Source organism: Diceros bicornis, chromosome 28 (genome assembly GCF_020826845.1).
Source record: "Diceros bicornis minor isolate mBicDic1 chromosome 28, mDicBic1.mat.cur, whole genome shotgun sequence".
Classification (NCBI taxonomy): Eukaryota; Metazoa; Chordata; class Mammalia; order Perissodactyla; family Rhinocerotidae; genus Diceros; species Diceros bicornis.
In genome coordinates, this window is record NC_080767.1 from 39,465,193 (window position 1) to 39,488,969 (window position 23,777).

Consider the following 23,777-nt stretch of genomic DNA (forward strand, 5'->3'; position numbering starts at 1 on the left):
CAAAACAGTATTCAGTTCCTCAAACATTTAATTTTAAGATATTCATACACAATTGTTCCCAAGTAATAGACTTAGATTGATTCGAGAATAAAAAGGGAAAACGGTAAGAACTTGGTTAAAAAACAATTTCTAAAATGACTACCACACAATTTGTATTTCATCAAATCTAAGATGCCTCCAACCTTAAGATCACCATATTTCAAGTACCAATCACTGCCTATTTAAATATGACACATGGGGGCCAGCCCCGTGGCTTAGCGGTTAAGTGCGCGCACTCCGCTGCTGGCGGCCCGGGTTCATTCCCAGGCGCACACCGACGCACCGCTTCTCCGGCCATGCTGAGGCCGCGTCCCACATACAGCAACTAGAAGCACGTGCAGCTATGACATACAACTATCTACTGGGGCTTTGGGGGAAAAAATAAATAAATAAAATTATTAAAAATAAATAAATAATAAATAAATAAATAAGACACATGACTGTAAGACTTAGAATCAATGAAGTAGGGTAGAACTATTTTGAGTCAGCATAGAACTTGTTGAAAACCAAAGCTAATACCTCTTTCTACCAGGAAATATTTTACAGATGGGAAAGAGGTACCAAATCTCTTTTTAAAATAGATTAAACCCTATTGAAGTCAACGGCTACACTAATATTTTGTTACCTCTAATACTGCTTTAAATAAAAGATCTATTTGCCATACCTGAAAATGTACCTCTTACAAAGATGGCTCCCAGGATAAATTATGTTTAAAAATAAGATGCTGTAACGGTTAAGTCAATTTAACGATAGAACAACAATTGGAAACTATGAAATCCTATATTTTAGCAATTTTGATCAGATTACCAAAAGAGATCACTTTCTATGCAGGATACTCATAGGAACTACATGAAAATACTAATTATGTTTGTGTAGGAACAATACTCACCTAACCAATAGTTTTTGTAGTTGGTAGTATCATACATGTGCGAGGGGAGAAGAATCAGTTTACCCTTTTCAAGGACAGAACAAGTATAAATGTCTGGACTTTCTAAAAGCCCCAACTCGATGACTTTAAAAAGGCAAGTCAAAACCTCCTGTAAGTCATAATAATCATCTCTGTCCACTTTTCCCAAGTTCCTTGCAGTCAGAATAGCCCAACGCCGAACCTAAAAGCATGACACATTTGTTACTTCATTCACCAAACAACTGTCTACATGCAGCAAGAACCTAGTTAAAAAAATAGGATTGTCTATAGATTTTAAAAGACATGAGATATTAATTAATGCAATATGTGGACTTCATTTGATTCTGATTTGAACTAACCCTAATGAAGGATTTATAAGATAATCATTTCCATTCATTTAAACCTTTTTTTTTAAAGGGGTGAGGGCAGGAATGACTGTATTCTTCAGACATGTAACTGTCATAGAAGACAAAGAAAGGTTGAGGAAATGCTCCAGACTGAGGAAACTAAAGCAACATAACTAAACATAAGACCTGATCCTAGTCTGGATATTAGAGAACTGGGGGAAAATGCTATCAAGAATATTGGATCACACACACAACTGGACAATGGACATTATTGTATCAATGTTAAACTCAGTGAAGTTTATAATACTATGGTTATGAAAGAGAATATCCTTACTCCTAGGAAATACACACTAAAGTATTTAGGGATAAAGGGTGATGATGCATGCAACCCACAATTTTTTAATGTAGCATCTTCATTATATGTAACTCAGTTCTGGGTATTCTTAAGTCGTCTTTATGATTTCTTTTTTAGTATGTGTTAATTCTGAAATGTGTAAACTCACTTATCTTTTATTGTTAACTTCTATCTAAATTGTGTTATGATCAGCGATCACGGTGGGCAGGTACCAAATCCTTGAAACGTGTTGAAACTTTCATCATGGCCTAGTATGTAATCACTTTTGTAATGGTTAATGTATATTTGAAAAAATATACAGCTCATATACATATATGCTCATTAGGTCATGCTTGCAATCTATCTTACATATTCCATATCCTTGCTGAATTTTTCTGTCTACTGACTCATCAATACTGAAGAGGAATATGATGAAATCTCTAACAACAAATAATGAACTCATCTATTTCTTCTTGCAGTTCTACCAATAATTGCATCATCTATTTTGAGGCTACTTTGGCATATTACTTATTTAAAATTGCTACATCTTAATGAATTGAATTGTTATTATGTAAATACCTTATCCATCCTTGTCCTAATATCTATTTTATTTGATATTACTATAGCTTCACCAGTTTTGTTTAGATTAGTATTTGCCTATTAGTTCTTTTTCCATCCCTTACATCAACCTTTTTGTTCCCTTATGCTTTAGGTGTGTTCCTTGGGGAAAAAAAAACTATCTGGATTTTACTTTTTTTGTAATCCAAACTGATCTTTGTCTTTTAACTGATAAATTCAGCCCATTTACATTGAAGATTGATACCCTTAAACCTATTTATATGTATGAACCATTTTTTTCCATTTCTTTTAAAGCATTTACTTTTTAAAACAGTTCATATGTATCTCTGCCCTTAATAGGATGAAAAATTAGCATGCATTCTGTCACATCTTTGGTATCCTTGCCTGCCAATGTCATCATGTTGATATTATCTTTTCCAAGTTATTGAAGATATATTCACTTTTTCTGAACTTAGTTTTTTTTAAAAAAAATAATAAACCCTACCACAGCATTCACTCAACTTTATATATCTCTTACAACATCTTCTGGACTCTTGCCTCAATGTAGTTTATTCAGTGTGGGTCTAACATTAGCAGCTCAGGACTCCCAATCTTTGGTCACTTAAGGGATACTGCACACTCAGTCACCAGGCCTGCAAGCGTCTGGCCCAGGTCCTGGATGCTCAGCTGGACCTGCGTCCTCTATCGGTAGGCAGTTTTATAAAAGCTAGTCCCAGAGAGCACCTGGCTGTACCTTCTGTCAATCTTCTTTCACAGGCAGGGGAGCCTCACCCTTATTTTGAGCACAGGCCTTGACTCTGGTTCTCTGCCTTGCCTGGAACACACTTGTAATTCCTTTTACCCCACACAACCTGAATCCTCAGCTACCTATAGCCATCCAAGCCTAGAGGTTTCCACTATTACCACTTTGTGATTCTTGTTCCATTGCTGGTCCACAGAAACATTAACTTTTTGAGGGGTGTGATTATACCTTTTGAAATTCTTCTTTCTGAATTTTTTTCTAACGTTGTTATGGGTTCGGCACATAGGAGACTGAAATTCACCATCATCTTGACTAGAAATCTCATTACCATGCTCTTTCTTTGCTGCTTAAAAAAAAATGCCTGTTTCCTAACCTTCTATCAGCAGAGCAACCCTTCATGGCTACTGGCTTAACACAGTAACTCAGTTCTAGATGCCAATGCGCACAGGACCTGCAGCATAGACTGCCATGCCACATGACCTCAAATCTGAGCAATAAGCTCAACGTAAGGTTTCAATAATCCAGCGTTGCTTTCTGTTTCTGTTCCTGCCTACTGTTCTGATTCTTACGTCCCTCTTCATTTCTAGAAATTGATCTTCCTTGTCCGGCTCCCCTGCTCCCCCCCCCCCCCCCACTTTTAAAAATCTCATCTATTAGCAAAATAATTTTTCAAATATTTTAACTGGTATTTCCATGTGTTTGAAGTGGGGCAAGCAGGCAAGGAAAGCAAGAGAGAACAGTCCTTCTTCTTTAATTCACGTTAACACACTGAAAGAAGTTCCAAGCATTCCCTTACTTGTCTTTTAAGCTGAAGCATCACCGGTCAGAAGTATTGCCCTACCCTCCTGGTTCTCCTCTTTTTTGACCCCATAGCGCTCTCTACTAAACTTTAGTAATTTTACAAGAGAATAATTCTGGCAAACATTTTAAACAAACTACACACCAAAAATATTATAGCTATCCATATGTGCAAAAATAAAGTATGTCCCTCCATTGCCTAACACTCATACTCACCATTTCATTGGGATGGACCAAAAACAAATAGATGCCTGGATGTTTGTCAAAAACCTGAAAGGAGCAATTAGCTTGTTCCATCCGACAAAGTGCTTCAACACATAATTCATCTAAATAGAAAAAATTAAGCAGTAAATATAACACATAAATCTTATCAACTTACCAAGATTCCCTAAATTTGGCTCCTTCAGTTGTTCTTTAATAAAAAGTTGTTCCTTTTTTTTTCAAACTGAGGCATAAAAATGGTGATAATGTAAATGTAGAAACAATAGTAACCGATTTGAAAGACCAATTGGTTGATCATAGTGTCTTCCTATGAACTATTTCTGACTTTACTAGTACACACAACATTTTTTTTACACTTGGTATAATTATCTCCAGAAGGTATCTTCTTAGAAGTAGGATTATAGGTCCAACTCCATTAGCATTTTACATTTTGATCCAGGTGGACTTAATCTGGTACCAGAGCGATAAAAATTTTAAAGTCAGTTTTTGCCCAAATGGCTATTTTGTCCTACTCTCATTTATCGAATAATCTATTTTCTCCATGGCTTTGAAATGCTACCATCATCAAACACTAAATTCCCCAAATATACTTGGTTTACTTCTGGACTCTACACTGTTCCACTAGTCCTTCTATGCCACCACTATTCTAATTCCTGTTGCTTTATGAAAATTTCTTCATTACTCTTTCAGAAGTGTCTTGAATCGACTCATGCATTTACCCTATCAGATGAATGCACTTTAGTCTGTCAAGCTTCAAAGAATATTGTTAGTGGTAGTGGACGGCTTTGGGGAGGAGGGATAATGACTGAAAAAGCACGAGGGGAGCTTCTGGGGTGCTGATAATGTTTCATTTCTTGACGGGGTGCTGGCTATGTAAGTGTGTTTAGTTTGTGAAAAATCATCAAGCTTATATACTTTTCTGGATATAGTATCCTTTAATAAATGTTTGAAAATTGACTTCTTTGAATTTTAAAATCTACTTTAATTTAGAAAGAACTGATTTACCTAACTAAATCTCTAGAGCTATCTTTCAGTGTACTGAAAATACAGAGGATACAGAAATAAGTTAAATAACATCACAAGAAAACAATGCGAAATACCCAGGGGCCGGCCCGGTGGCCTAGCAGTCAAGTGCGCATGCTCCACTGCAGCAGCCCGGGGTTCGGATCCCAGACGCGCACCGACGCACCACATGTCAAGCCATGCTGTGGCGGCATCCCATATAAAGTGGAGGAAGATGGGCACAGATGTTAGCCCAGGGCCAGTCTTCCTCAGCAAAAAGAGGAGGATTGGCGACAGGTGTTAGCTCAGGGTTGATCTTCCTCACAAAAAAAATAAATAAATAAAATAAAATAAAATAAAAATGTGCTAAAATAAAAACAAAAACCCAGAAAGTACATTATTCTACAGGGCAACTACATAGTCTCAACAAGTCAAGTTATGGCAAAAAAATAGAAAAAAAAAGTGTGTGTGCATGTACGTAGAGTAGACTATTTTGGATTAAAAGAGATGTAAGAAACATAAACCAAATGCAATGGCCCCTGAGTGGACTCTAATTTAAACAAACCAGCTAAAAACACATTTTGTGACTGTGAAAATTTGAATATGGACTAGATATTAGATGCCTTAAAGGTTTTGTTATTTTGTTAGATTTCATAGATCAGGCAAATGTCTCTACTTTTAAGAGGTTTCTATTAAGAAATGCAAATATAAATGACCAAAATCTAGGCGGCCATAATATGCCATGCCATTGTGATTAGTGAAGATTACTACAGACCAGTGGTTCTCAACCAGGGGTGATTTTGTCTCTCCCCAGCCCTGTCCCCCAACTCCCAATTCCCGTTTGGCAGTATCTGGAGACATTTTTGGTTGTCACAACTGGGGTAGGGGGAAGAGTGGGGTGCTACTGGCATCTAGTGAATAGAGACCAGGGATGCTGCTAAACATCCTACAATGAACAGCACAGCCCCCAAAACAAAAGATTTATCCAATCCAAAATGTCAATAATGCCAAGGTTGAGAAACCCTGCTATAGACAAATTACCAGAAATGAAGATTAACTGAATGCATAGATGGATCAATATGTGATAAGGCAAATACAGCAAGATGTCAGCAATTGTAGAATCTATGTGGTGTATATATGGTGCTCACTGTGTAATTCACTTTTCTACAGCTTTGGAAACTTTCATAATAAAACGTTGGGAATAAATATTAACTATCTTAATTATATCTTTAATAAACAGATTTTCAACATAGATAAACTTAAATCCTTATAGTTCTTAAAATAATAAAACTGATATAACTTGTGGAACACCTAAGATACTCACTAACACGTTCATGTAAAAGCAGATAAGGATATTTCAGTATTTCGAGAAGAGGAACTCGAAGTTTATTTTCAAAGTCTTGGCCGGTAAAGTCAAATAGTTGTGCCTCTCCATTGTTGTCTACTATATATAATTCATCATCATCTCCAATTTCCGCCTTCATGGATTTTTCAAAGTGATTTACGAGACGTAAGGTTTCTAACTCCCATAAAACCTACAGGAAAAGAAAAACACACAGTGTGCTTTATATTTTATCATCAACAAAATATACTAGATCTATACTAGATCTTTCTAGAAAGTCATTTCCCAAGTATAAAAATTCAGAAGTTTAAAGATTCTATTATAGAGTGTAAATATTCTATTATAGAAGAAAAAATCTATTTTATCACATAGTAGATTTGAAGAAAAGTCACTAAACATGGCCACTTTTATGATATATGAATATGAGTACGTAAAGCATGAGATGTTTAAACACTGCTCTTGCAGAGTTTCGCTATAAATATCTCAACATCCTTATCAACTACATTCTATTAAAAAGGAAATGAGAAGTTGGAGCTTCTTTGTCAAAGGCATGAGCTAGGCCTTCTATGTCTTCCCTTCTATGTTCCAGCCATATGTACCTACCTTAAAACATCAGCTTTAGCATAAAAACATTGGTTAGCTTCATAACCAGGAAACTTTATAAATCCAAGTTTTCTCAATAGATTCATAACTAATCATCTCCTGCTCCTTTCTATATTGTACATATCTCTATGGTCTGTGTTCTGTTTTTCATCAGAAAAACGTAATAGGGGGCCAGCCCAGTGATGCAAGCAGTAAAGTGCGCACGCTCCACTGTGGCCGCCTGGGGTTCACAGGTTCGGATCCTGGGCGCACACCGACGAACCACTTGTCAAGCCATGCTGTGGCGGCGTCCCATATAAAGTAGAGGAAGATGGGCACAGATATTAGCTCAGGGCCAACCTTCCTCAGCAAAAAGAGGAGGATCAGCATCGGATGTTAGCTCAGCGCTGATCTCCCTCACAAAATAATAAATAAAATAAAATAAACCAAATAATAAAATAAAATAAAATAATTAAATAAAATGAAAAACATAATAAACCCAATATTCAAAGCCACATATTTAAAATCATGTTTCAGGGCTGGCCCAGTGGCGCAGTGGTTAAGTTTGTGCACTCCGCTTCAGCGGCCTGGGATTCGCAGGTTCAGATCCCTGGCGCAGACCTACACACCGCTCATCAAGCCATGCGGCGGCGGCGGAAACCCATTTACAAAATAGAGGAAGACTGGTACGGACATTAGCTCAAGGACAATCTTCCTCAAGGAAAAAGAGGAAGAAGCAAAAAGAGGAAGATTGGCAATAGATATTAGCCCAGAGCTGATCTTCCTCACACACAAAAAAAAATTTTATGTTTCACTTTGGTTACTATGACTGGAAAATATGCTTGCCCTTAGAGGTTTATACTATTTACCCATTAAAAAATGAAGAGAAAAAAAAAAACTATTAACCAACAAAAAAAAGTAACCCCAGCCATTCACTCACACGAATGTAATACTGTCAAATATACTGACATAAATACATAAACCAAAAAAAAACTCCATACACTTCATGTCATAAAATTGTTTTATATCAAAATGACTAAAAGTGAGATATCATAAAATTCTGTTTTAAGTTTCAATTCAATTTCATCAGTCAATAAGCATTTACTCAGCACCTACTATACACCAGGCAATGAGTTAGGTACTAAAGGTATATTAGCCTTCAAAGTTTAAACCATATTGTCAGTTCCCTGAACGCTTCCAACAGAGTTCAAATTTATTCTCTTCCTAGTTATCAAGCTCTGAAAAAGACTGCCCATCTAATGTAAATTACCTCATGCAAGAATGGCAATTCATCTCTTGCTTTGTGATATTCAGCCACACACTCTAAGCAGTAGCAAAGGTCTTCATCAGCTGTTTGAAATTCAATGGAGTGGGCTTTGGATGCATAGCGCTTTAGGAAATCAATGGTGGAAATACCACCAGGCGTACACCAACAACACGTGCTCATTCTGTACCTATATCCAGAAAAGAAGATATCTAAAGACAAAAGAAAAAAGTAACAAAACATTTCAGGCTTATTTTGTGTAAAGAATGGGTACATTTCCTACTAATGACTCTCATCTTCAACTTAAATTGTGCCTCCACCACATCCAGGATGTTCTGCCAGCCAGCTTATCAATCACTGACTAAACTCAAATCTGAGCCCACTCTTAAAACCTTTATCTTTGATACATGAAAAATACAATGAAATGAAAGGACTCTGTTAGTAATAAACATCATAAGCAATACAAGTTTGCTATAAAGAGAAGGCTCATTACTATGTAGTACTGATGGAAAATACATAGAGACAGAATTATCAATGTTTTCAAAATACAGATTTTGAAGTGTTCTAGTAATGTACCGGAGTTGAGTTAAAAGCTCAGGAAACCCCTCACGTTCCCAGAAGCCATGTTCCAGAAATTCCTGGAAACATAAAAATCCATGAATATTAATCCATACCAATAACAAAAACTCATATAGAGAAGGATTTTCTCGTTTAGAAAGTATATATACATGAATTTGCATTTATGTGTGTATGAACTGCTGCCCATAATGGCAATGCACCATAAACAATAATAGCTACAAATGTTAACAACCTACTCCTACTAAGCTTGATACCTTTTTGATTGTCTCCAACTTTTTGTTTTTATAATATCCCCGAGCCTCCACCATCCAAACTCAAGTGAAAGGGTTAAGATGAAACAATTTTTCAAATCTCAGCAGTCTCAAAGAGAGCAAAGTAGCAAGATGGTACTAGGAAACAAGAGGAAATCCCAAGAACCAAATGTGTCAAAAGTTTGAATGAATATATGAAGCTGGTTTATCAGAACTGCAGATGGCATGAAACTGAAAGGATTAGCAAATAGGATGGAAGCCAAAATTCAGAGATCTCCAACTCTTAAGATGTAATAAAAATAAACTAAGATGCTATACTTTTATTCCTAACTAAATGCATATAAAGGCAAACAGAAAGCTCACTGTCAGCAAGCAGTGTATTGCAGCTAAACAAAAAGCAAATGTTCACACCAAAATAAATAAAAACAAATAAATAAATAGGAGGCTGGGGCAGGGAAAATACAAGGTGAGGCTGGAGCAGCTTACAGTGCCAGAAAGAAAGTGCTCAAAATACAGAAGGACGGGGCATGTCCAAGGGACACAGGAGCCAACCTGAAAAAGCTCCCAATGGCCAAAGCTCAAATAATATAAACAAAATAATGTAATACTGGATTATAACCCACAATAAAAACTATACATGAATCCATAACATATGAATAAATGACTGAATGAACAAACGTGAGAGAAGGGACAAATTTCCCTTATAGAAGAATTCCAAATTTTATATATATATGTAGACATAGACGCTTCCTGTTTCAGGGGGTAGAGATAATCCCACCCCATCTTGAGTGTGAGCTGGACCTGGTGAATCACCTCCAAAGAAGAGGGTATGGAAAGGGAAAAACACTAACTTTACAGAGGACACATGTGGCAAACACAACCTCAACCAAGTGATCAAGGTTAACATCACCAGTGATAAGTCATATTGATAGCCCCTGACATAATGTGATAAGGAAGGAACTTCAACTCTATAGTATGCTTCTCCAAAGCCCATAACTCCAGCCTGTTCATGAGAAAAACATCAGACCAACTCAAAGTGAGTATTACCTAAATAGCTATCAGCCAATCTGCAACAACCAGAAGGAAGAAAACCAAACGCAAGGGGAAATAAGCAAGTGTTCTTTCATACGAAAACCAGGATTTATTGGGAATTAGGCCAGGAAATTATCCAACAAACCTGATCTTGAGAAACCTGACCTTAATAACTATCCAATGAATGTAAAGTATCAGCCTAATTGGAAAAAAAGCTACAAACCCAACTGCAAACTCAACTAAGTTCATTTCATAAACTGGATGGACCTAACCCACCCATTCTCATCAGGGGTGACATCATCCTTAAGGAGATGAAAACTGGTTAGTGGGACAAAAACAAGGCCTACGTTTTTTATGTATAAAGCACAGATACACATACAGTACATAAAGATATACAATATACTGGTGGTATTAAAATTCATGGGAAACTCATAGGAAAGAAATGTCTAAAAAGTTTCCTTTTAGGAAGGGAGAAGGGACAACAAAAGGTTAAGAAACATGACGCAAGTCATTGAATACCTGGGTACAGAAACTTGAGTGTATGAGCTTTGTGAATGCATATCACCCTAAAACTCAGAGTGCATAGTCTCCGCTAATGGGAAATTGATGACATCTTGTTAGAAATTATACTTAACTGCTAAGGTTTTTGTGGTACAATGACAGTTCCTAAAATAAACTGATTTTTTAAAAATTCCTTATTTTCTTCTTACATGCACGATTAAAAAATTATATATAAATGCATAAGTACAATAAAATACATGAATTTGTCTTGTGAACTGAATTCTTAAATTTATTGAAATTAACTGTGTACTTTCTTCATGCCTCTAAGAATAATTCAGGGCAGCTTTCAACATTCAAGTACATTTAGAAAAGGACATTTAAAAAGAAGATTAAAAAAGAGAAAAATCAAAACTTATTTAGGAGAAATTCAATTTCACTTAAGTCCTAAATTAGGAGCTTCCTGAAAAGCAGAGCAAAAAGATAACATGGTGAGTTACACAGTTATTTGAAAAACAAAGAAATATGCTAGTTCAGCTGGAGAATGCTGCCCTTTCCTGACAGTGATTCTAATTCAATTACATTTTATCAATGTCTACCTTGCACAAAGGTGCTGTAAACTAGGGAATACTAAGTAACATAATGAATATTATGTTTTTACAGAAACATATGAAATTATTTTATTCAAAAAAGAATTTCTTATACCTGAAAGGTCAATACCATGATACTCAGAAGTTAAAAGTCTGCAGAACCTGTTTTTTCTAGTGATCTAATTCAATGTGGGGAGCAAACTTAGAAGACATAAGAATAGAAACTGAAACTTCTTGGATATTTCTCGAACATCAACTGTTTTAAGCATGATTTTGGCACGTAACAGACTGCAGTCAATTGAAACTATGAAAAAATTAAGGGACTTACGTACAAACTGTTATATATTTTAAAATAATTTTAACAGAGTAGGTAGCAAAAGAAACCTTATACTAAGAAAATCACAGAGTCTGCTTCTTATTCCACTCACTCAGAAAGCTAGCCTACTTTCACACTCTAGAAAGCAGGACTAAATTTTCTCAAAGCAGATGGGAGTTACTGCCGTGTAACAGATAAGTGCTGTGGAATCTAGAATACAGAGAGAACAGCACTACAGAGTACATTAAAAACAGAAACACATTTCCATGATTCCTCTCAAAAGGCCATAACGTGTGTGGTTATGTCCCCAAATCTAAAATCATCGCTGACCTGATAGCTAAGCCCAAGAAATCTGAATCGGGTATATTATAACTTCTTTTTTTAAGGGAAAATTGCTGGTAGATGACTGTGAATCCCGTAAGTTTTTGCACAACTCAGTTCTTCTGGAGGTTAGTTTTGTTAATCTCATCAGATTTTAACTGCTTGGAACCATTACTGAATCACAGATGGGGGTGTCCTGGGAATCCTCAAGCTGTAAGACAGAAATAAGAGCTGCTCCCCGAGCATCAAAGAGAGCCGATTTCTCAATAATATAGGATACTTCACCAGGTAGAGCTATAACTACCCATAGGCTTACCCTGGGGACATCATTTCTCAATATTAGCTGCGAGAAACTTCAAATAACAATCACATTCTTCTACCCTTCCCAGCTAAACCTCTTGAGAAAGTCATCTAGATTCACATCTTCAGCTCCTTTGCACTCTGGCTTCTACCCTTACATTTCAAGGAATGTTTTCGCACAAGTCTCTAATAATCTCAGTATCACCAAAGCCAACAGGTTCTTTTTTTTGGTGAGGGAGATCAGCCCTGAGCTAACATCCGTGCTAATCCTCCTCTTTTTGCTGAGGAAGACTGGCTCTGAGCTAACATCTATTGCCAATCCTCCTCCTTTTTTTCTTCCCCAAAGCCCCAGTAGATAGTTGTATGTCATAGTTGCACATCCTTCTAGTTGCTGTATGCGGGACGCGGCCTCAGCATGGCCGGAGAAGCGGTGCATTGGTGCACTCCCAGGACTGAACCCGGGCCGCCAGTAGCGGAGCACGTGCACTTAACCGCTAAGCCACGGGGCCGGCCTGCCAATAGGTTCTTTACTTGACTCTTCTAAAGCAGACGAACATTCTGACCAAGCAATCCTTAGCTGAGACAACACACCATTCTCCTTTTACTTCCTCCACCCAATCTCCTTCATAATCACCTTTCTTTTTCCCTCCTCTCAATATCAGTGTCCAAAGGCTTGTCCTCGGGACTCTAACTTCTTCATTCAACATCCTCTTCCTGGGTGGTCTAATTCAAACCACTGCTTCAAATACCACCTCTATGGAAGCTTCCCAAAGATGGAGAACGCATGTAAAACTCTTAAGGCAATGCTTAACTATGTTTCAGCTACTCAATAAATGATAGCTTAGCCTAGAATTCCACAGATATATTCAACACCCAAGTTGCACACAGCGAATCTCTATTCACCTGATAGGAACCTCAAAGTAAACAGGACCAGAACAGAACAAAGTCCTTCCCTTAAATCTGTTACTTAGGTCCTGTGTTCTCTATATTCGTGGCACCACCATCCCTTACTGGTGAAAACCAGCAACCTGGGAATTATCCTATACTCTCCTTCTCTCTTAGCCCCCATCTCTATGAGTTCCAGAGTCTACCTCCCCAAATACATCCGTACTTCATTCTCAGTGAGACTGCCACTGCTTTAGTTTAAGACATTTTCATTATTTGCCCAGATTACAGAAGCCTAAATGAAACTCTCTCATTTGATCCACCACCGATTCTTCCTCCAAAACGCTGACAAAAGCCAAAGCTGGGCTTTGAAACCGGACTTTGAAAGCACAAATGACTCCGACACAGTTTTGGGATAAAATCCAAATTTTTGAGCTCACCACACAAGGCCCTCCATGATCTGGCTCCAGCATCATCTCTTGCCATTCCCCCTCACTTGCTCTTCCTAAAATGCTTCAGGGTGTTTGGCACTCCCCCCCTTTATGGAAGCCCCTCCACCTGCCTTAAAACACCCACCCTTCTTACCTCTGCCTGGTTCTTAACCCTGAATGCACATCAGACTCACCAAAAGAACCTAAAAAAAAAAAAAAAAAAAACCAACAAGATACTATGGATAAATTTAGATGCAATTTTTAAAAAGAATTTCATCAGTGACTCTGATGAAAAGCCAGATTTGAGAACTACCCTGGGGTAGTTCTGGGGGGCCGGTCTGACCCATTCTCTCGCTGCCAGTCTGTGTCCACCGACTCACTATCTTCTCAGGACTGTGTACACGTTTCTGTCACTGCAATGAGGCGGCTGCTGAGCTGTTCACTTATCTGCCACCCACACCACCCAGCTGCTCCATCCTCAGCAAGTTCAAGCCCGTCAGGGCAAGGGCCTCTTTGTACATCTCTTTCACTCCAGTGCTCGGCACACATTAAGGGACTGAAAAAATATCTTAAATGCTTGCTTGAAAGATAATTACCTGGACTAACGGCCTACAGAGAAGTGATCTTCTCAGTCGAGAGTCCTGGGCTTATTTGCAAACAGGTGAGATTTGCATTCATATATACCCGGACTCTGGCCCGAAAGGAACATTTCTGAAATAAAACGAAACAAAACTCATGAAGCGGCTTTTACACTCTCTCCTCTGAGTTTCACACCAATCCCGTGACAGCAGAGCCGGATGTCCCCACTGGATGAGAAGCTCACCCGCGGAGAGGCTGCCAACTGCCCGTGGGCACACAAGTGAGGAAGTACCGGGCAACCGCGATTCCGACTGCACAGGCCTGTCCCCACTCGGGACAGCGAGGCACCTCTGAAGGAAGTAAATTATATTAAAAATTTAAAAGTTAATACCTTAGAGACAGGCACCTCCACACCCTAAGGATTCCTGGTATAAGGGGGAACGTTTATCGATCCTGACTGACTCTATTCATAGAAGACTCGCCCTACACTGTTCGGGGAAAATTGAGAACAAGAGAGTGCTCCAGAGGGATAAGTTTGGGAGGGTCGGGGTGGAGGGGGTCCAGATGGGGACGCGTGTGTGTAACCTGATAATTGCTTCGCGCCATAGCAATTCGCACCATAAAATGTAACTGTTTAAATGTTTTAAATTAGCCAATCATGTAAGACCGCGCCAACCTTTTCCCTCTTTATGCTTCCGAATCCTATAAAAGAGCTTGCCCCTTAAGGTTCGGGGTCGACCCCTCTGTCTCCTGCGAGAGATACGTGTCGACCCGGAGCTCCGCTTAATAAAACCTCGTGCATTTGCATCAAGCTCGGTCTCCTGTGTCTGTGGGTCCGCGCCTTCCCGAGACTGGAGTTGGATTTCCTTTTTGGAATCCTACATTTTGGGGGCTCGTCCGGGATCTGCGCGGTCACCCCAGACTCCGAAGACCCCTTGGAGGTAAGCCTGAGTGACTGGGTGTGCGAGTGTGTGCGGCGCCGCGAAGCATTGCTTTGGTCTCGGTATCTGGGCAGCCGCCGCTTCGGGCCGAGAGGGCCCAGCGGCTGCAGTGGCAGACGTGCTGGGAACTGCAGGCTGCAACCCTGGGGGACGCCCCAAGGGACAAGGGGAGTCAGGAAAGCCTGACTACCCCCTTTCAGGTAGAAAAAGAAACGGCACTCTTTTTCCCAGGGAGGACACGAAAACCCCTCCCGTCTGAAACCGCCTTCGGTTGGCTTGTACAGACACCAACCGGGCAAAGTTGTTTTTGTCTTGCTGTGTTTTTGATGTTCATTGTTCTGTTTTTGTTCGTTACGTGGACCTCATTTGACGGGATGGGACAGACTATGACGACCCCCCTCTCTTTGACCTTAGACCACTGGACTGAAATGAGAGCGAGAGCGCACGAATTGTCGGTAGAAATAAAAAAAGGGCGTTGGCAGACTTTTTGCACCTCTGAGTGGCCCTCCCGCAATGTGGGTTGGCCCCCTGAGGGGACGTTTAATCTAACTGTTATCCTCGCGGTGAGGGCTATTGTTTTCCAGGAGAGACCGGGGTCCCATCCTGACCAACGACCATATATTACAGTGTGGCAGGATCTGGTGCAGAACCCACTCCCGTGGGTTAAGCCATGGGTAAAAGCAGAAAAACTAAGCCCCCGAGTCCTGGCGCTGCAGGATGCGGAGACACGGCAAAAATCGAAATCAACTCGAACAGCGGAGTCGGAGACCCCTTCGGCCCCCCCCGGGGTCTACCCTGAGATTGAGCCTCCTCCCGAATGGCCCCCTTTCTCGCCTCCCCCGTACCCCTCCCCCGCTCCAGGATCGCAATCAGGACGGAGGGCGACTGGCTCGGGTCCCTCCGCTGGAACCCGAAGCCGCCGCGGAGCCACTCCGGACGGGCCTGATACCACGGTGGCGCTCCCGCTAAGAGAGTATGGAGCTCCTGCGGGGCCCAACCAGCTGTCACCCCTCCAGTACTGACCTTTCTCTTCCTCAGACCTGTATAACTGGAAAAATAACCATCCCCCCTTTTCAGAAAACCCCGCCGGATTAACCGCCCTGATAGAGTCCCTAATGTTTTCCCATCAGCCCACTTGGGATGACTGTCAACAGCTCTTACAGGCACTCTTCACCACGGAGGAGAGAGAAAGAATCACACAGGAAGCAAGAAAGAATATCCGAGGCACCAACGGGCAGCCGGCAACGATAGCTGAGGCGGAAGAAGGGTTTCCGCACAACCGACCCAACTGGGACTATAACACGGCTGAAGGTAGGGGGTCGCTGTCCGCTTACCGCCGGGCTCTAGTGGCGGGTCTCCGGGGAGCCGCAAGGCGGCCTACCAATTTGGCTAAGGTAAGAGAGATTCAGCAAGGACCCACTGAACCCCCCTCCGTTTTTCTAGAACGATTGATGGAGGCTTACCGCAGGTACACGCCCTTTGATCCGTCCTCGGAAGGGCAGAAGGCCTCTGTCATTATGGCCTTTATTGGACAGTCAGCCCCAGATATAAAGAGGAGATTACAAAGGCTAGAGGGGCTGCAAGACTACGACCTGCGGGACGTAATAAAGGAGGCTGAAAAGGTGTATCATAAAAGGGAGAGTGAAGAGGAAAAGCGAGAGAGAGAGAGAAGGGAGGCTGAGGAGAGGGAAGACAGAAGAGACAGGAGACGAGAAAAAAAACTAACTAAAATACTGGCCGCAGTGATAAAAGCGACAGGGCCAGATCACAGACAGTCAGGGAACCTGGGCAGCGCCCCACGACCGGGCTCACGCAGACGGCAACCCTTGGACAAGGACCAATGTGCCTATTGTAAGGAGAGAGGACACTGGGCAAGGGAATGCCCCAAGAAAAGGGCCACACCCAAGGTGTTGTCTTTAGGAGAGGACGAAGAATAGCGGGGATGGGGCTCGGGCCCCCTCCCCGAGCCTAGGGTAACCCTAACTGTTGAGGGAACCCCTATGAGTTTTCTGATTGATACTGGGGCTGAATATTCAGTACTGAAGCAACCTTTGGGGAAATTAAAAACTAAAAAGACTCTGGTTGTTGGAGCCACTGGGCAGAAACAATACTCATGGACTACTTCCCGGACAGTGGACTTGGGGAAAGGAAGGGTGTCCCATTCCTTCCTAGTGATTCCTGAATGCCCGACCCCGTTGCTAGGTCGAGACCTTTTAACCAAACTGAAAGCTCAAATAGATTTTGCTCAACCTCGGCCTACAGTATCCTGGTCCGCACCTACCACCATGATATTGGCCCTGGAGCTAGAGGAAGAATATCGGCTCCATCAGCAGCCTAAGCCTAGAGCTCGGCTCAATACCGATAAGTGGCTGATCGAATTTCCAACGGCATGGGCTGAAACCGGGGGACTAGGGACGGCTACGAGAATTCCCCCAGTCGTGATAGATCTTAAGGCCGGAGCCCTCCCAATAAGGATGCGTCAATACCCAATAAGCAAAGAGGCCAGAGAAGGAATCCGCCCCCATATCCAGAGGCTGCTCCAACAAGGAATCCTGGTTCCTTGCCAGTCTCCTTGGAACACCCCCCTCCTGCCTGTAAAAAAGCCTGGAACTAATGATTATAGGCCGGTCCAGGATTTGAGAGAAGTAAATAAGAGAGTGCAGGATTTACACCCTACCGTGCCAAACCCATATAACCTACTCAGCTCCCTCCCCCCATCACGAAAATGGTACACTGTCTTGGACCTGAAAGATGCATTCTTCTGTCTACGGCTTCACCCAAAAAGCCAATTACTTTTTGCTTTCGAGTGGCGCGACCCTGATATGGGGATCGTTGGACAACTGACTTGGACGAGACTACCTCAAGGTTTTAAAAACTCCCCTACCCTGTTTGATGAAGCCCTCCACAGGGACTTGACTGATTATAGGGTTAAAAACCCTCAAGTGACTCTTTTACAGTATGTAGATGATCTACTGTTGGCGGCGGAAACCCCGGGAGACTGTGAAGAAGGGACCAAGCGCCTCCTGGCCGAGTTGGGTGAGTTGGGATACCGGGCGTCGGAAAAAAAGGCACAGTTGTGCCAGGAAAAAGTAGTCTACTTAGGCTACACATTAAAGGACGGCCAAAGGTGGTTAACCGACGCACGGAAAAAGACTGTGACCCAGATTCCGGCCCCAACCTCCGCTCGCCAGGTAAGGGAATTCCTGGGGACAGCCGGCTTCTGCCGATTGTGGATCCCTGGGTTTGCTACCCTGGCTGCTCCACTGTACCCATTGACTAAGGAAAGTGGGAACTTTGTCTGGACTCTAGAGCACCAGAAGGCTTTTGAGACTCTAAAACGGGCATTATTAGAGGCACCCGCGTTGGCCCTACCAGATTTGACCAAGCCCTTCACCTTGTATGTAGATGAAAGAAAGGGAATCGCCCGGGGAGTCCTAACTCAAGCCCTTGGGCCCTGGAAGCGCCCAGTCGCATATCTATCAAAAAAACTGGATCCGGTAGCCAGTGGATGGCCCTCCTGCTTAAGGGCAATCGCCGCCACTGCCCAGCTGGTAAAAGATGCAGATAAGTTAACTCTGGGCCAACAGATAACCGTAGTAGCCCCCCATGCCTTAGAAAGCATTATCAGACAGCCTCCAGATCGATGGATGACTAACGCCCGGATGACTCACTACCAAAGTCTGCTCCTAACTGAGAGAATTACCTTCGCCCCACCGGCCATCTTAAACCCGGCCACACTACTGCCCGAAGCAGATGATGAAATACCTGTTCACCAATGCGGCGACATCTTGGCATCAGAAACGGGGACCCGACCCGATCTGCCGGATGAGCCATGGGCTGGGGCCCCTAATTGGTACACCGACGGCAGCAGCTTTATGGCAGAAGGTAAGAGGATGGCTGGGGCTGCTGTGGTAGACGGGAAAAAGACTCTGTGGGCAAGCAGCTTGCCGGAAGGGACTTCTGCACAAAAGGCTGAGCTTATCGCCCTGACACAGGCGTTAAGGTTAGCTGAAAATAAGACTGTGAATATATACACGGACAGCAGGTATGCCTTTGCTACTGCCCATGTTCATGGGGCTATTTATGAACAAAGAGGACTGCTTACCTCGGCCGGAAAAGATATCAAAAATAAAAAAGAGATTCTGGGCCTCCTAGAGGCTATACATTTGCCTAAAAAGGTGGCAATCATCCATTGCCCAGGTCATCAGAAAGGCACCGACCCCATAGCTCAAGGGAACCGCTTAGCAGATTTGGAAGCCAAGCGGGCGGCACTAGGACCTATGGTCCTGACTCTCCAGGGAGCTAAGGTCAACAAAACTGTCTCCGGTGGGGAACTAACTAAAGAAGAGAAAGTCCTTTCCGTTGCAGAAGGGCGAGAATATCTATCACATCTACACCGGCTAACCCACTTGAGCCCTCAGAAACTAATTAAAATTATTGAGGCCTCCCCGTACCAGGTACCAGATTTGAGAAAGGCGGCTGAGGAAATTTATAAGGATTGTAGAGCTTGCGCTCTCACAAATGCTGCAGTTACCAAATACCGCACTGGACATAGACTCCGGGGAGATAGGCCCGGAACCTTTTGGGAGATAGACTTTACTGAAATCAAACCGGCCCGGTATGGAAATAAATATCTTCTAGTATTTGTAGATACCTTCTCGGGATGGGTAGAGGCTTTCCCCACCCGAAAAGAGACTGCCTCTGTAGTAGCCAAGAAGATATTGGAAGAAATCCTCCCGAGATTCGGGATCCCAAAGGTAATTGGATCTGACAACGGTCCTGCATTCGTTGCCCAGGTAAGTCAGGGACTGGCCAGTCAACTGGGGATCAATTGGAAATTACATTGTGCTTATAGACCCCAGAGCTCAGGCCAGGTAGAAAGGATGAATAGAACAATTAAAGAGACCCTAACTAAATTGTCCATAGAGACCGGCGATAGTGACTGGACAGCCCTCCTGCCCTTTGCCCTGTTCCGCGTCCGGAACACCCCACAGGGACCCTTAAAACTTACACCCTTTGAAATCCTCTATGGAACCCCTCCCCCTTTGGCACAAATAGGGATACATGACCCTGACATTATACCTTCTATACCTTTGTCAGCCCGCTTGAAAGCACTCGAGGCCGTCAGGCGCGACATCTGGAACCAGCTAAAAGAGGCCTACCAGCCTGGTGATCTGCTCATCCCGCACCAATTCCAGGTTGGGGACTCTGTCCTTGTGAGACGACATCGGACGGGGTCATTAGAGCCACGTTGGAAGGGGCCCTACGTGGTGCTCCTCACTACGCCCACAGCAGTCAAGGTGGACGGTATAACCTCTTGGGTTCACGCCACACACGTAAAGAAGGCACCCCAGAATGCAGCAGATCTCTGGAAGGTGGAAAAGACTGATAACCCTCTTAAGCTGCGTTTGCGTCATGGGAACGGCGAGCAGGTCGTCCAATCCTAATCCCCACGCTCCTCAACTGCTCACGTGGCAAGTCGTCTCCCAGGTAGGAGATATAACCTGGTCAATCCAAAAAACTGCTTCCCCTTGGACATGGTGGCCAGACTTACACCCTGACCTTTGTAAACTGGCTATAGGAACCCCCGACTGGGATTTCATGGGTCGACGAAGGGGGGCAAAACAAGCCGGAGGATGCCACTCCCCCCATCGCAAGGGTAAACTAAAGGCATACCCCTTTTACGTGTGCCCCGGTCACCACAGACCTCGTTCAATTGACTCCTGGTGCGGGGGCAAAGAAGACTTCTACTGTAAAAACTGGGGATGTGAAACCAGTGGGACTACTTATTGGGAACCCTCCTCTTCTTGGGATTTAATCAGGGTTAGAGCAAATTATAGCCACCAGATGAGTCGGGGCTCAGAATGCAATACCTGGTGCCACCCCTTAACCATTCAGTTCACAGGGAAGGGAAAAACAATTAAAACCTGGATCGGGAATGGTCATTCATGGGGAATAAGATTGTACAAAGAACGGTACGATGATGGCCTGACCTTCTCTATTAGATTAAAAATAGAACCCCCCGCCAGCAGACCAATAGGGCCAAACGGGATCCTAGCCAATCAGAGGTCCCCTCTGCCCCAAAAATCCCCCGCCAGCAGACCGATAGGGTTAAATAGCCCCAAACCCCCCCAGGTAAAATCCATAACCCTAAATGGGGCCGTAGATATGGTCACCAGATCTGCTCTGCGACCACCATCTACGCCACCTCCCGCAGTACCTACTGAGCAAAGATGGCACAGACTGTTTAACTTAGTATGGGGAGCTTACCACGCCTTGAATGATTCCAACCCTGAAATGACTGAATCATGCTGGCTATGCCTAGCGGTCAGCCCCCCTTATTATGAAGGAATTGCCACCATGGGGGTCTATAATAACACCCCAGACCACACGACTTGTCTTTGGGGCAAAGAAGGGCGGCTAACCCTAACGGATGTGTCGGGGACCGGTTCAGGACTATGCTTAGGAAAAATTCCCCCAGGCTACCAGGCTCTATGTAATAAGATTGAAGTCAGCCTTCCGACTACTCCTGGTCATTTTTTGGTACCAGGACCCAATAGGTGGTGGGCCTGCACCACGGGCCTAACCCCCTGCATCTCAACTAGCGTATTCAATTCGTCACAAGATTTTTGCGTGCTTGTGCAGTTGGTGCCTAGAATTTATTATCATACTGCCAATAGTTTCGAGGATGAATTTGACCAGAGATCCAGATTATGGAAAAGAGAACCAGTATCCCTCACCCTGGCTGTACTCCTGGGACTGGGAGTTGCCGCGGGCGTAGGGACTGGCACTACGGCCTTAGTCACAGGAGAAAGGGGATTAACTGCCTTGAGCAATGCTATAGATGAAGACCTCAGGACTTTAGAACAGTCCATCTCTAAATTAGAAGAGTCCCTCACCTCCCTGTCTGAAGTAGTGCTCCAGAATAGAAGAGGATTAGATCTGCTGTTTTTAAGAGAGGGAGGACTTTGTGCGGCCCTTAAAGAAGACTGCTGTTTCTATGCAGATCACACAGGGGTAGTCCGAGATTCAATGCAAAGATTAAAGAAAAGATTAGACATGAGGCAGCAAAGCAGGGAGGCGCAACAAAGCTGGTTTGAATCCTGGTTCACTAAGTCCCCCTGGATGACGACCTTACTATCCTCCCTAGCAGGACCCTTGCTGATTCTTTGTCTACTTTTGGTTTTCGGACCGTGTGTTTTCAATAGAATTACTGCTTTCATAAGAAAAAGAGTCAATGCAGTGCATGCTATGATGCTCCAACGCCATTACCAAGCTCTCCCACGCAATGAGCCACTGATAGTAGACACCGAAAACTAAGTTCTAAGATTAGAACTAGGGACAAAAGAAGAAGTGGGGAATGAAGGAAGTAAATTATATTAAAAATTTAAAAGTTAATACCTTAGAGACAGGCACCTCCACACCCTAAGGATTCCTGGTATAAGGGGGAACGTTTATCGATCCTGACTGACTCTATTCATAGAAGACTCGCCCTACACTGTTCGGGGAAAATTGAGAACAAGAGAGTGCTCCAGAGGGATAAGTTTGGGAGGGTCGGGGTGGAGGGGGTCCAGATGGGGACGCGTGTGTGTAACCTGATAATTGCTTCGCGCCATAGCAATTCGCGCCATAAAATGTAACTGTTTAAATGTTTTAAATTAGCCAATCATGTAAGACCGCGCCAACCTTTTCCCTCTTTATGCTTCCGAATCCTATAAAAGAGCTTGCCCCTTAAGGTTCGGGGTCGACCCCTCTGTCTCCTGCGAGAGATACGTGTCGACCGGGAGCTCCGCTTAATAAAACCTCGTGCATTTGCATCAAGCTCGGTCTCCTGTGTCTGTGGGTCCGCGCCTTCCCGAGACTGGAGTTGGATTTCCTTTTTGGAATCCTACACCTCGTCTAAGACTCCCCAGATGCGCAGACGCAGGCAAGTTCCGCCCCAGCACCGTCACTAACTCCGCCGACACCTGAGCGCGGCGTCCTCCTCCCTCCCGGCCCCGCGCCCGTCGTCGCCCCGGAAGCGCACGAAGCCCCTCGGCGGCTGTCGGCGCCCCGTCGCCCCCAGGCGGGGCGGGGAGGGCTCGGGCGGCGGCCGGGAGAGGCGCGCTCTCAGAGGGAGGGCCGGGCCCGGGGAAGGCGGGGCGTCGAGCGGACCGCGGCTCCCCGGCGAGACGCCCCGCTTCCCCCCAAGGAAACTGCGCAGCCCAGACCGCACACGGCTAACGAGAGACCGCGGTGTAGACAGGAAGGCGGGGGATGGAGGGCCCCGGCGTCCGAGACCGGGGTGCAGGAAGGGCCGAGGGCCGCCCACCGACGCCGCGGGCTGCCCCCTCCGGCGCCGCGACCCTCCCGAGGGACGCGGCCGAGCTCGCGCCGCCCCTCCCCCACCCGCCCGACCCCACGCGCCGGGACGGTTACTCCGCGCGCGCTCACGCCCGCCGGGCCCGCGGCCTCGGGCCCGCCGCTCTTCTCACCCCGTTCGGCCTCGCGCCGGCCGCTAGCCCACCTCCATGCCGCCGCTCTCCAGCCGGCCGACGGCGGAAGTGCAGCCGCGCACCCGAGCGCCTCCATCCGCACCTGGCCACCCAACCCGCGGGCGCCGCGAGCCACGGCCCCGCCCCCTGCGCGGCGTCGGCCGCCCGCAGGCCCCGCCCCCGCGAGGCCTGCTTGTTTTGGTGCGCCCGAGGGGCGGGGCGTGGGAAGAGACACACCCGGGCTCCGCCGGAGGCCAAGACGCCACGCTTTACGTCACTTCCTGGATGCCCGGCCCGGCCAATCAGGAGCGTCCGTGCGGGTTGGGGGGGGTAAACTTTGCCGCCGAGCGTGAGCGAGGCCCCGCCCAGGACTTCCTGCGGGTGAGGCCTGGGCTGACGTAGGCGCCTGGGCTGACGTACGC

The 23,777-nt window shown here is 44.4% G+C and overlaps 1 protein-coding gene across 7 annotated transcripts in view; it reads right to left on the reverse strand.

Moving 5' to 3' along the window:
* The window catches only part of SETX (senataxin), an 86,186-nt gene extending 62,729 nt beyond the window's left edge, over window positions 1–23,457 (reverse strand). For 3 of the 7 annotated variants that reach the window (XM_058524354.1, XM_058524349.1, XM_058524355.1), the window contains exons 1-6: window positions 22,776–22,859; window positions 13,958–14,288; window positions 8,165–8,370; window positions 6,295–6,505; window positions 3,963–4,072; window positions 929–1,148 (exon numbers count right to left, since the gene is read on the reverse strand). In XM_058524354.1, the coding sequence (XP_058380337.1) occupies window positions 929–1,148; window positions 3,963–4,072; window positions 6,295–6,505; window positions 8,165–8,341 (718 nt within the window). In that variant the 5' untranslated portion in view covers window positions 8,342–8,370; window positions 13,958–14,288; window positions 22,776–22,859. Of the gene's footprint in view, window positions 1–928; window positions 1,149–3,962; window positions 4,073–6,294; window positions 6,506–8,164; window positions 8,371–13,957; window positions 14,289–22,775; window positions 22,860–23,355 lie in introns of those variants that run through there. The other 4 variants (XM_058524351.1, XM_058524352.1, XM_058524350.1 and 1 more) reach the window with 4 other exon arrangements.
* Window positions 23,458–23,777: the final 320 nt, after the last annotated feature.